At 40.6% G+C, this 13581-nt stretch overlaps 1 protein-coding gene across 2 annotated transcripts in view; it reads right to left on the bottom strand.

Annotated features, from left to right (window-relative positions):
* THSD4 (thrombospondin type 1 domain containing 4) overlaps positions 1 to 13581 on the bottom strand; it is a 600975-nt gene that overhangs the window by 533762 nt on the left and 53632 nt on the right. For both annotated transcript variants that reach the window (XM_074966229.1, XM_074966230.1), the window contains exon 4: positions 991 to 1421. In XM_074966229.1, coding sequence (XP_074822330.1) covers positions 991 to 1421 — 431 coding nt within the window. The remainder of the gene's footprint in view (positions 1 to 990; positions 1422 to 13581) is intronic.

Raw genomic sequence — 13581 nt, 5'->3', positions numbered from 1 at the left:
CAAGGGTTCTCAACCAGCCAGCCAATTGAAATTGAAGGAGCAAAGAAACAGAGCATAGAAAGACAAACTTTGACAAGGAAGCACAGGGTCACAGGAACTACCCAAGAAATGAGGCCTCAAAGGTGGGCATGGCCACAGGTTGCTTGATGGTAAGTGCATTCTCAACTATATTTTAAGCCTTGAGATTCTGGCATGAACTAATGAAGTTCTGTCTTTGGGGAGTGATAGGAACATAGAATTAATATTAAATCAGAAGAGTGGAGCTGTTAGAGATTGAATCGTTAAAATGATATACACTGACTTCAGTGGATATTAAAATCAGGGCTGGTCAAGGTAAGCATTTTCCTTTTTTTTTTTAAAAGGTTTCATTTACTTGGGAAAAAAATTGTTTTTCCTATAGAAAAAACAAAAGGGATATGAAAAAGGGGAGGGACGACAAAACAAAAACAACAAACCAGAAAACCGAAAAGTCCTTTTTACTGAAAGACAGGAAATTTTGATCAGAACGCAAAATTTGGTTAAAAAGCCATTTTTCATCACAAGTAGTTTTGAAGAAAAATTTCAAACCAGTTCTAATTAGAATGGGCTGATGAGATTGGTACCTGAGGGGCATGGCACAGTTATCCTTTACTAAATTTACTATGAGGTTGTCAAAGGGTAATGGATCATGGGGAGAAATTACTACATCACAAAATTATATTTTAAGCTGAGATATTAAAATAGCTTGCAGTTTTATTTTGCCTGTAGGCAAAATTATCACACTCATTTTTGGTTTTAGAACATAAACAGCAGATATTGAAGTATAATACACAGAGTATCACAAGCTATCTCTTGAGACAGCCCTCCAAAACTATTTTGTGGATATTACAGACCCATGCTATTCTGAGATTTTCCCATCAATTAATTTAAAATCTGGCATGAAGAGACACATTCTTCAAACACACCATTCACACCAAACTATGGAATCAATTACACGTGCAGGAACAGTACCTCCTCTCTGGCTTGGTTCTGTGCCTTTGAGAATGCCGGCTGCCTCTCAACGTTCCTCTGTTCAGATGGCTGTCATTGCGGCCCGTAGAGGAAACTGAAAGCCAAAGACCGCTCTGAAGCTGCTCCTCGTTTCTGTGAAGTGGCACGGATGTACGGATGGCAGAGATGACATGGCCGGAATAAGGGGTCAATGGATCTTCATGACGGCGGGAATGCTGGGGTGCAAGAGTTCTTTCCAAGGCTGGGTACTGTTGCCCTGGCCTAGAATAGCCCCTGTCGTGGTAATAGCTTGGGAGGCAGGGCCGGGTTTGCTCCATCACCCCACCACTGCAACTTCGAGAGCAAGCAGACCAGGGGCCCCAACGGCCCCATATGCCTGGGATTCCTGCACTGCTGTCTTCAGAACTTTGTTCTTCTATCCTCTGGGGAACCTGAGGACACAGATGGACAGAATTAGGGTAACTAGAAATTGCACTGCAATATAAAGGAAAGCTCTACTTTTCTTTTAAAAGCTATTAATTCCATCCTCATGGAAATTAAAACCAAACTGACTGGGAGCTGATTAATTTGTATTTATTCAGACGCTATGTCAGACATTTGCTTCACTCTGCTAGCAAAGGAGGTAGCATCCCTCCTAGAACCATCAACCCTTCAGACTAAAAGTTGTTTTTGGACTTTCTGGACAGGGCTGGATTTCCCTTTGGCCTCCACGGTGGAAAATGCTGCTCAGTGCAAAGTTCAGAAGCATGGAGATGGAAAACTATTTTTTTCCCTCCACATCAACAGCAAAGTCAGATGGGAGGGGAAATTAGTTAAATAAAAAACCTCAAAAAAAAAACCTCACTTACCACACAGTGACTGAAAGACAACATACAAGATCAGAGTTACATTTTTGTTCTCTGTGACAGAGACTAAGATGTCTCTGCTTGTTTCTCCCCTGCTTGTGACTGAACAATAGTGATTGCAAGTGGTAGATTGAGGTTTACATGACATTTCAGACTGAACTTTTTACGGAAGCAGCAAAACCAAAGAGGGCAAGAAAGCTGCATTATTGAAAAAGTGCACTGCATCCTCTTCTTTTTCTATTAATGCAATCTGCTATGGGCTGGATTGTAACCTTACAACTTCAGAAGCAGGTCAGGAACTGGATTATTAATCTACTTCCGCATTGTTCAGAGAGAGAAATAAGATGATGCAGCTTTAACAGGAGCAGCTTACTTCCCTCAGCTGCACAGCTTATTCCCCACTCACCTGCATGACATGAGGAGCAGCAGCCAACCCATGCCTGTTCTTCCTCATGTGCAGTGTCTAGCAAGGAGGATAGCCTGCACAGGGCAGTAATGGGTTTCCTAATTCCTCTGTATGGCCCAGGGTCACGACTGAGACCTTTTAGTACTGGGTTGAGTATTTCATATTTGAAATTCAAGAGTTAAGGCATTTTGATTAGACATAGTTCATGACAAGTTTATTTGCTCTTAATGAAGGAGGCTTTGGTCTTCTAATCAAGTTTCCAAGGCAAATACTCATGATTATGGATATTAAGAAGTCTTTTTTACACAAATATATTGTAATGTTTGCTGAAACTTGCTGTTTCAGGTAATGTTCCTGTCAATACATTTGTTCACTAGTCTATCCACTGAACATGAATACAAGAACCAAGGAACATTTCACTTGGAATGTGAAAGATGGAATATTCGTGAATAATTTGTTACTCCTTCATGTACAAATATGCAGCCATCTCAAGGATGAGCTTTTAAAAGATAGACACACAGATCTCTCTCTAGGTCACATTTTCTTTTCAAAGGATGGCCTCTTAATAACATAACTGCCATTAATGGTTTTGTTCCATGCATCATTATGTAGTAGAGGAGAGATTAGCAACTAAATATTTGCCTCCACTCAAAGTCTGATTGAACTGCAAACCCTCTCAGCCAGTCAGAGCACATTACTGAACAACTAGCTATAAACATGGGAAGGCTTTAGTGGAATGTGGTTTGCAAATATGGCTTGAATACACTATTACAAAATAACCCAAGCCAGAACAGGGTTTGTGGTGGACTATGTAACTGTTAGCTGTGGTCTACATAATCTGAAACATTTCCCCCCTTCCGAGGTTCCTCTCACTCTTTCATCACCAACCACATTAAAAAAAACAACCCTGCATTTAATTGTAACTAGCAAATAATAAAAAGCATCTGTATTAATGTGATGTGTTCTCAGTTTCTGCAATGTTACTTAGAAAATAGGAGCAGATGTCTCTCTATTTAATATTTCTTTTTCCATGGGTAGCCCATTTGGCATCAGTCTGTTAAATCCAATTGCCTGTACAACCGAATAACTACATAATGTCAAAATTATGAACAATATGCAACAAGGTACTGGTTTCTGGCAGTTATATTTGCATCTATTTCCAATAACAGAAGAGCACTGGCTCATAATATGACTAAACTACTGAGTTATTCATCAATTTGCAGTTTCTTCACTGAATACTCACTATTTATTTTTGAACACTGGGTTAACACAGCACTATCGTAAATATAAAACTGCCCCATGTTAGATTAAGATAATCATCCATCGTCTTTCTTGCACTCAGCCCTAGTTTGCTGTGAAATTTACTTGTCATGGAAGTAAACGTTCATTCTCATCAGAAACATCAAATTTAATTTGTCTGATTGCTTAGTCGTCATTTTTATGGTGATTCACTGCAACTTTTTGCAAAGCCACAGGCATTCATCCAGGCAATGATTAGTATCTATCAGTTTGCAAACAAGCTCAAACAACCACTTAAAAATGAACCATTTTGTTCCGTAGAAAGAGAAACAGACATAAACGTGACAAGTGTTGACCTGCCAGAGAAAGACCCTCCTGTCTGTCAGACCTCAATATAGCAAGAATTGTTTCAGATAAAATTAAACTTTGACTGACTAAAGGCAGCGGAAAAGTAGTTTCACCCATCTTAATGTCTAGTTTTACTGCTGAGATAGCACTGCTGGCTTTAATTTAGGTATTTAAACCAGAAGGTAATAAAACAAAAAAAAAAGTCTAGCATGTCTTATACTCCGGTATATTCATTAATGACTTATGCACACAGGTTGGGGAATTTCTGGGAAAAGGGGAAGTTTAGATAGCAGATCAGACAGCATTTACATAGCACATTTCATCTTCAAAGCACTTTACAAACATTAACTAAATCCTCACATCAGTCCTATCAGGTAACTGAGTGGGCATAATTCCCAGTTTGCAGACTGGGAAAACAGAGATTTTGATTTGCCCAAGGCTGCAAAGGAGTTGGAGTCTGAGGGCTCATATACATACCACTGCAGTTTGGACTACATAAACCTCTTTAAACTGGACTACGTTAATTCAAACTATGTACCTTTTAGTTCACACCCACAGCATCCACACGGAGAACTTACAATACAGCACACTAGCATGTGCTGCCATTCACCCCCACACACCTGCCCCCAGTTCTAAATGCAGGGCTTTGTAGACATAGCCTAAGACGACCTATGTAATCAGAGGTCCCTGGCTCCGAATCCTATGCTCTAATCATGCCTCTGTTACTCTCCCTTCAAGACTTCAGTTGTCCCTTGTGTAATATGTATTTGCCTGAAGGAAGAACCTGACAAGAGATAGTGGGAGCGCTCCTTTTCTTTATCACTATGACCTTTTGTTTGCAGTTAAAATTATCTAGAGTTCTTATAACATTTATTTCCTCCCCTGCATATGTGTCAGGGGAGAATGTGAAACACATGGTGAACATAGTGCCTTTCTCCACTAACCTAAATCAATCTGTCTACAGATTCGACAAATGGAAGACATCAATTAGGCCATTTAGTCCATCTTCCTGCAGAGAAGGATTGCTTCCTACTGTATATTAACTAGTATTATCCAGTCTAATTGTAAATGCACCAAAGAGGTTTTCCTCTACTTTTACTCATGAAAAAAATCTATCATTCTTCTGAAACAAAAGCTGCAATACAGACAAACAGCAGCTTCTTAAAACCCAAGGTCAGGGATTTTCTAAAATCCCCCACCAACCCTCCTAAAATAACTTTTCTACATATAAAAATATCCCTAATTTAAACTCCAAAATGTCATGAATTTCCAGGGCCAGAAGCAAGTTCAAGGAAAGATAGAGGAAAATCTAGCCTTCCAGTGGTATAAGTCTCCCAATTCTAACTGCTAGGTTGTGAGATATTAGATCTTAGATCTGTCACAGCAAACAACAACTGACAATTGTTTGTCCCGGGCATCGAGCTTAGAGAAATGTTGTTGGCAATTCCATATTTGGGGGAAAGCAAGTAGCTGCTCAAAACTGCTCAAAGATTTAGACTGTTCAAATTAGCCTCAGCAAAGATGGAGCAGTGGGCAGAGTGCAGGGGAAGTGCATACTGAACACAGTTTATTATTACTAAATAATAATAAGGGTAGGATTTTCAAAGCCCGAGAGTTAGGCACCCAGTTTAATAGGATTTGTCCATTAATACCCTTAAGCTCTTTTGGAAATCTGAGCCACAGTTTGGATGAGAATTGCGCAGGGATGTGGTACTACAGGTAACAGTCTGAGTTACAGAACAGATGTTTTATGTAACCACTCAAAAAAATTACAAATGCACAATCAGGGCACGATTCAACATATTAAAAATTCACAAGTTTAAAGTCTGGTCTCTTGTAGCCCTTGTGAGAGGTAAAACAGGGGTTTTGCAACATAGAAAAGGGGAGATGCTCAGGCACCCAAGAGAACCCATCACACACTGGTCCCAGAAAGACTCAGATTTTGGACTTTAAATTTGTGGGTGTAAACACCTCTAAAATAATCTGAAAAGGGTCTTCTATCCCTAAAGTGTACAGGGATTTAATAAATCCCTCTATGCCTGGTATAGTGGGACTCATAGTAACTAAGGCACCTGATTTTATAGGTTCGGGGATAAAAAAAAGTCCCTATAAAATATTTTAAAATTTTATAAAACATGTTTGTGGGGTCTGGAACGTTAATGATGCTGTGACCTCCAAGAGCTGTGACAGCGTATGGCAAAGTTCAAGGACATCAGCTGCCTCTGGAGCTGGGGTAAATACCAAACTGAACAACAAAGAGGTGCTGGTTACAGTTTGTAAACAGGAACTGTACTAACTCAACTCATTTGTGTTTTATTTAATCATTTGTATTCTTCTTACCCAATAAAAGTCACTGTAGTTAATTACAAAGGCATGACTACCTTATTTGGAGCTAGAGACCACTCCTAAAACAGTTTTTCTGAAATGTGCCATAATCAGAATACATAATGAAGCTGAATAGCAAAGGATTTATCAGCATTCATTTAGGGTTATTTGCATTACTCATTTGTAATTCACACGCCTCTCCCAACCTCATTCTGGTAAGACTGACACTGTTCCACACCACCCTCTACTCTGTAGTAGAAAGCTACACTTTTTTGTGGCAGGAGTCATTAGGACCATGTCACCAGTATCTCTTAATTGAAACTGAAACTCTGTGTGTGTGCATGTGTGTGTTACAGTTCTTAAGCTAGAGGACAAATCCCATATAGCCTTCAGCTGTATTTGAACCCACCCAAGTATAATCATGAGACTTGATCTGTGCCCAAGAGAAGACTAAAAATGTGCCCAAGATTAACAAATGAAAGTCTCTCTCTATAGCAACAGAGAAAAAGGCCACAAACATACCCCAACATTATGAAATATGCAGTCAGGCAAACTGTTAATATACAGGACTGATATTGTGGGAAGTCTTCATCTTAAGTATAACTAGCAGCAGATATCTACAAAAGCTGAAATTGATGAAGGGAACTATCTAGGAGAGCAAAAGATTAAATTAATCTAACCTGGTTGAAATAGAATCATGAACTAGATCTCAGGACCAAACTCAATCCCAGTTTAAGCAGGTGCAACTCTGTTGATTTAAATAGGAGCTGCTGGATGCTCAGCACTTCAGAAGAATCAGGTTACTTATTTAAGAGCTTAACACTAGGTTTTGTGTAGGTTGGTGGGCTCTTTTATCAGTCAAGGAAAGAACCAACACCAGAGCCAAGTCTGTTTCGGGCACTTGCCTTAATTCATTGGTTAAACCAAATACGTGGACAACATATCTAGCTAAAGTAGTTCCTCTGCTCCACCTTGTCTACAGTGCTCAGAGATATGGTCTCCTCTGTCTCAGCCCCTCCAGCTCTCTGCCCTGACTCAGGAACTTCCTGCAGGCACCTATCTTCTCCTTCAATTCTTATGTTCCAGGCCCTCTACCTGGGAGTCACCTAATAGCTAGGTTTTCCCATTTGGAGAAGGCTTCTGACAGTTCTCTAGCCCTGCTGAGCTCTTGCTTTTATAAAAACCAGGTCCTCTTCAGGCTATCAGCTGACCCTTAGCCCCACAGCCTCAGCTGGGATGCAGCTAATTAGTCACATGTGGGGCCAGGCCCATCTCCCCTTAAAGGGTCAGTAATCCCAACACACACTTTCTTGACCTTAATACATTCAAGTTCTTAACTGCACATGAAGACTGATGAAGTATACAGGCAGTTAATTAACCCTGTATGTTAGGGAAATTTACAAGCTCAGCTGTTGAAGCTGGAAGAGAGGGTAAGATTAGGAGGATTAATCACTTTAGAGCAAGGGGTATTGGGTCTTGTAAAGGTGCAGCCAGCTGCCTAGCTCCAGACAAAGGAATTTACAGCACTTTTGTACAGTAGCTCCATAAATTCATTAGCTTCAGAGAAGTTTACAAGCTCCTCTGACAATGCATGCTGAGCACATAAACTAAAGAATTGCAGTGTAAGGAATTGACACATACAGCTGATAGAAAATTTTTAAAGAAATATTATGGACAATAGTTTCATCACGTCCAGGGTTGAATTTCTGGAGGGAGGGAAACAGAGTGACAGAATAACCAATAACCTAGTGTTTACGGTGCTTGTCTGGGATGTGGGAAAACTAGGTTCAACTCCCTGCTCAGCCCGATTTGGAGCCAGTACCCCAACCAGGTTACTGGCTATTTGGGTGGAGGGGGCAGTATTTAAAAAATACAAGTTTTCTAAAGGTCTCATTTTTGTTTCATGTTAAACAATTTCAAAACCTGGAATTATTTTGCAAAATGTTTCTTGGCCAGCTCTATGGACAAGTTCAATTCATGAAGGCTACAGAGCTTGTAAGCTGCACATCTCTAGATTTTTCTCTTGAGAAAACCAGAGGAATGAAAAGAACATACATTCATCCTAATAGTATGTTAAAAATGTGAAATAGAACACTCAAAAAAGATAAAGAGAGTTCAAGATTTAGTTTCTCTTACAATTTTACCTCCCAAAAGTTGCACATATATAATATTTTGTTCTCTTATTTTCCTAGTAAAATGTAAACTTTAAAGCATTGTTATTAATGTGTACAATCTTAGCATATGTTATGGAAGAAAATGTAACATGATAGATCGTGTGTGCTTTATTACTTTATATATTATTCTCAAAAACATTATGAAACCAAAGCATCTAGAAATGGGTCACATGCAACTATTATTGACATTACAATAGTACCTGAAATCCCCAACAAGGGATCAGGGACTCATTGTGCTGGGCACTGTACAAATGGTGGGGGTAGGAGGAAAAAGGGGGAAAAAAACAAAAAGGAAAAAAAAAAAACAACCACCACCCTAGAGAGTTTACAGTCTGGACAAGAGTCCTTCAGTGAAATCCTCAACCAGGGGTTCAAATACGTGGCCTGCAGAGTTATTTCTTATTTCCTGTGGTCCGTCACAGGCGCCGACTCCACCGGCAGCCAAGCTCCCCTCACCCCTTCGAGTACACCACATCCCCGCTCCTCCACCTGCCTCACAGCGCTTCCTGCAGCCAAACAACTGTTTGGCAGCACTTAGGACTTTCCAGGGATGTGGCATGCTCAGGGGAGGAGGCGGAAAAGAGGCAGGGCTGGGGCAGGGATTTGGGGAAGGGGTTGGAATGGGGACAGGTAAGGGGTTGGAATAGGCGGGGCAGGGGCGGGGCCTCATGGAAGGGGTGGAGTGGGGGTGGGGCCGGGGGCAGAGGGAGGGGGCTTTAACCGAAGTAATTCTAAAAGTACATGCGTGTTTTGTGGTTTGAGTGAGGTGCATTACTGAGTGTTTGTATTTTATTAAAATTCCTCTTCGCATTACAGTTTTTAAAAAGTTAATACATTGACTTTTAATAGCATACTATATTACTCTTCATTTTTTTCATTTTTGACTATGCTTTTGTATCATTGTATGAAAAGGTTTCAGTGTTGCGGCCCTCGGGCCAATGTACTAGCCCTCATGTGGCCCTCATGGTGATTTGAGTTTGAGATCTCTGTCCTAGGCCCTATGAAATCAATGGCAAAACTCCCTTTGGAGCCAGGATTTCAACCCTTGAACCTCCAAGGTGCCGAACACCTCCTGTCAGGTGCTAAGTGCAAAAATCAGTCATTCCAGGATTAAATTTTACTGTAAAAAATATCCTTAAGGATTCATGGCAATATAATAGTTGAGGAATATCACATGGCTCGCTCCCAGCAGGGCACCCTTGAGCAGTCAACCATGGCAATACAGGTGAATCCTGCCTCAGCTTCCTCCTTGCTGTCCGCGGGGTCAACCAAGTTGCCCATCTTTTCTCCCACAGATCAGACAGATGGTCAACTACCACACATGAGAGAAGAATGATGTTCTTCTTCAAGTCCAACTCAGGCCCTAAGTCTGGGGGTTATTTTTTAGTACAATTCCAATTCCTCTAAATCACCAACCTGCAAAGCACAACAGATGCAAAGGCAGTAGTTTTCCATCCCTACTCCAGGGATGCCATCTCCAGGTCACCCACCCAAGAGTCTACAACCAGCCTGTTCTGACTTACTCTGCCCTTATTCCAGGGCCCATTTTCCATCTACCTGGGATTGAACAAACCCAGTTCTGTAATTCCTGTGCCTCTGTTCCAGAGCCTCCACACCACTAGACATTCTTCACACTTATTACCATTCTGTCGCATCCCTCACCTCAGGGCTTCTACAAGACGGCTTCCTGAAGCATTCCACTCCTCAAACCCCTTCCGATGAGAGTCCTAACCCTGCTGAACAATTCCAAAATCAGCCTCTTGCTCTTGGGTTTGGCCTGCCCCTGGCTGAGCCAGTTCTTCCCTTTTACCTAGGGATCTCCACACAAGCCTTCTACCTGGCATGTTTCCCTAGCTCTGGCCAGTACTGTCCCACTGACTCCTCAGTTCTCTCTCATTCACCCCAACTACGGTTCTTTCCCTCTCTCCAGACTCATGCAACTCTCCCCAAGCAACTTCTACGAGTGCCCTGCTACTTCCTGTTCCTCCTCTTCCTACGTACTGCCCAGCTTTTTTGAGAAGCCATGTGAATTTAACCAGGCCCCACTGCGAGGCAGCTAATTAGTCCTATTCCCTGGGCCTGATCCCTCCTAAAGAGGCAACTCACCCTGTAACAGGGACAAAATCCCTATTTTCTTAAACAACTCAATAAGATTCTCCTTAGACAGCACAGCAGAAGAAGGTTTTTAAGAGGAACTTAAATCTGAATAATATAGGGACCAGCAGGCCAACCAAGTGAGGGAGCTCTTGACTCTGAGGAAAAAAAGAAACAAAAGTTATTGCTGGAAAAACTGACATACAAATGGACAAGAGAAGGAATGCTGGCAGAGCGGAGGCAGCAGGGGGCAATAAAGGAGGATAAACAGGGAGGAGCAGAGTTGGATAAGGTTTTGAATGTGAATGGGAAGCTAATGGAGGGATTCAAATAGAGGAGTAGTCAGTGATGCCAACTCTTATGATTTGACTGCAAGTCTCATGATATTTGCGGTTTTTCTTAAAACTTCAGCTTCTGGAGTCCTGTGATTATATGAGAATCTCAGGGTTTTTTTTGTTTTGTTTTTTAAATGCAACATTTTAGCCCTCATGGTTGCACAGAAAACCCTTAGCACATTGGCCTTGTAGAAATCTTAAATAGCAGAAGGCAAAGAAAAAGATACCAGCATTTATTTATTTATTTGAAATCATTACTTTAATGCCAATCTCATCATTTTTTGTGGCCTGGTTCACAATTTCTGAATACCTGGTGTTGACAATACTGTGACGTGGTTAAATTAGATAATAAGAGGTACTGTGATTTCACATAATTAGTCTTCTAGGTTTTAACTCAGCAAAATATGTAAGCATATGCCTACATTTAAATCTCATTGACTACTCAGATGATTAAAATGAAACACATACTTAAGTACAGTGCTAAATTGGGGCTTTAGTTAAAAAATAGGTAGAAATCCTTTTGTAGGAAATGAAGTCCAAAGTTTCCTATGTAGCAGAATTTAGAAAATAATAATTAGCACAAGGTAGCAGGACCTTGTCCCTCCTCCTTATATAAAACAAAATAATGATCGGCTTACTAGCTAATAATACAGTTAAGTACAGTCTGACTAACTTCCACAGCTATAGTGTATTTTTTTGTGCTGGAATCCAGCTACCAGAATTTACACATTTGCTCCATTTCAATATATGTATATTTATTAAATACAAATCTAGATGCAATGCATTACTGATATTGAGAAATCAAATACTGGAACATCAGAAAAAAAGTATTTCTATCACAACCTTAGGCTGGCTACATGGAACAGCCTGTGTAATTCATGGTGTACACTAAAAGATAATTACGTATTTACTGAGTTCTTGCACATGCAACTGCTGCTGAGGTCAATAGGAGCTGTACAAGTGTATCTGATGGTAGATTTTGGCAATCTGTTTTTAATAAAACCCTCCCTCACCATAATGGTTAACCAGGGGAGGCAAATAGGATGCATGTTTCAAGGGGTCTGGGGGAACACAGAGGAGAATACAGAAATGCAAGAGATTAAACATTCTCCACGTGGATAAAAGCCTCCCTCTCTTCTCTTCCAGTATCCACTGCTGCTATATCTCACGGATGTATCATTCCCCATAGACACCCTCCTATAGACTTGCTTCACACAACTCTCAGTCTACCTGGGGAACTCCTTGCCAGACGATGTTGTGAAGACCAAGACTATAAAAGGGTTCAAAAAAGAACTAGTTAAGTTCATGGAGAATAGGTCTAACAATGGCTATTAGCCAGGATGGACAGGGATGGTGTCCCTAGCCTCTGTTTGCCAGAAGCTGGGAATGGGTGATTGGGGATGGATCACTTGATGATTACCTGTTCTGCTCATTCCCTCTAGGGCACCTGGCATTAGCCACTATCGGAAGATGGACCTTTGGTCTGACCCAGTATGGCGGTTCTTATGCTTACAGCCAGAGGAGGGGAACTCCGCTTTGGTGGGCCACAAACTCTGTCAAGAAGGGCTCTCATCCTGTTAAACTCCAACCCAGCTTAAACTTTTGGCTTTTCCATTTAAAAAGAAAAGGAAGATTTGTAAACAAACTTTTTAAAAAAAGACAGACAGGGTTAAAAGTGCATATCCACAGAATCCAGACAACAGTCCCTAAAACACAGTATACATTGTTTGGTGGCGGGGGGGAATCCTTTACAAAAGACTTAGAAAAAGTCTGGAAATGAACAGGTATGGATCCAGCCAGTTTCCACTGCCATATAATCCATCACCATTGCCGCCGCACACATATACATAATGCTCATGCAATCCCAAAATTGCCCCAAAGAAAATGTGTACAAATATGCAAAAAGGTGAAACTATCTAATAAGTAGCAGATTATCAAAAACCCATCTATTATATTTACTACTGCATATATTTTGAAAATTTTCTTGGTATGCAATGTTAAGTTTAAGTGAGTGGTGTAAATCAGAGGTGGGAACAGTGAGTGATGAAGAATGATACGACAACAGGGAACTGGACGGATACCTTAGTGTAAAAGTCTGTCAGTGTTCTCCTGAAAACCCACTCTATCAGCAGGTGGCTGGAGGATGTCAAGTGGGTCTTGCTGACTCACTAGTGCAGATTCCTCCACTCAGATATAAAATAGGTGTCTGTGGCACTCTAGAGGATGAGGGGAGTAAGGGTGTGAACTAATATATTTTAATTGTGTAGCAAGAGGTTTTTATGAATAATAATAATAGTAACAATAGCTAGCTCTTATCAGCAAATCTCAAATCGGTTGATAAAGGAGGTCAAGATCATTGTCCCCATTTCACAGATGGAGAAACTGAGGCACAGGAGGGGGACATGAATAAAAGTGAAAACAGTCAGCTTTGGAGCTATGAAATATGTTGAGTATATGGGGATTTATTTAAGTATACTTAAATCTACTATTTATTTAGCTCTAATTCTTAAGATAATCAATTAATATTTGTATTCCTCCCCTGCCTCCCAAAAAGTACTAATACTATTACAAGTTAGAATTGTAGCAAATTGGAAATTGACCTCTTGATAAGAAAAGCGGATTTTACAATCACCTACTCACATCTTTCTAACTTTACATGTATTTATGTAAATTATAAGGGAGCAAAGTTGAGACTGAGTGGAATGGTACAACTTGCATGGGTTAATAATAAGGGAAGAATATGTGGCTTGAGTTAGGCAGCTGTATACCTTCATTGTTCATTTCCAGACTTTTGAGGATTTGGGGATTTTAAGTTATTCTATGGA

This window comes from Natator depressus, chromosome 10, assembly GCF_965152275.1.
Source record: "Natator depressus isolate rNatDep1 chromosome 10, rNatDep2.hap1, whole genome shotgun sequence".
Taxonomy (NCBI): Eukaryota; Metazoa; Chordata; order Testudines; family Cheloniidae; genus Natator; species Natator depressus.
The sequence above is the reverse complement of the archived record's forward strand: the minus strand, read 5'-3'. Positions and strand labels throughout refer to the sequence as shown.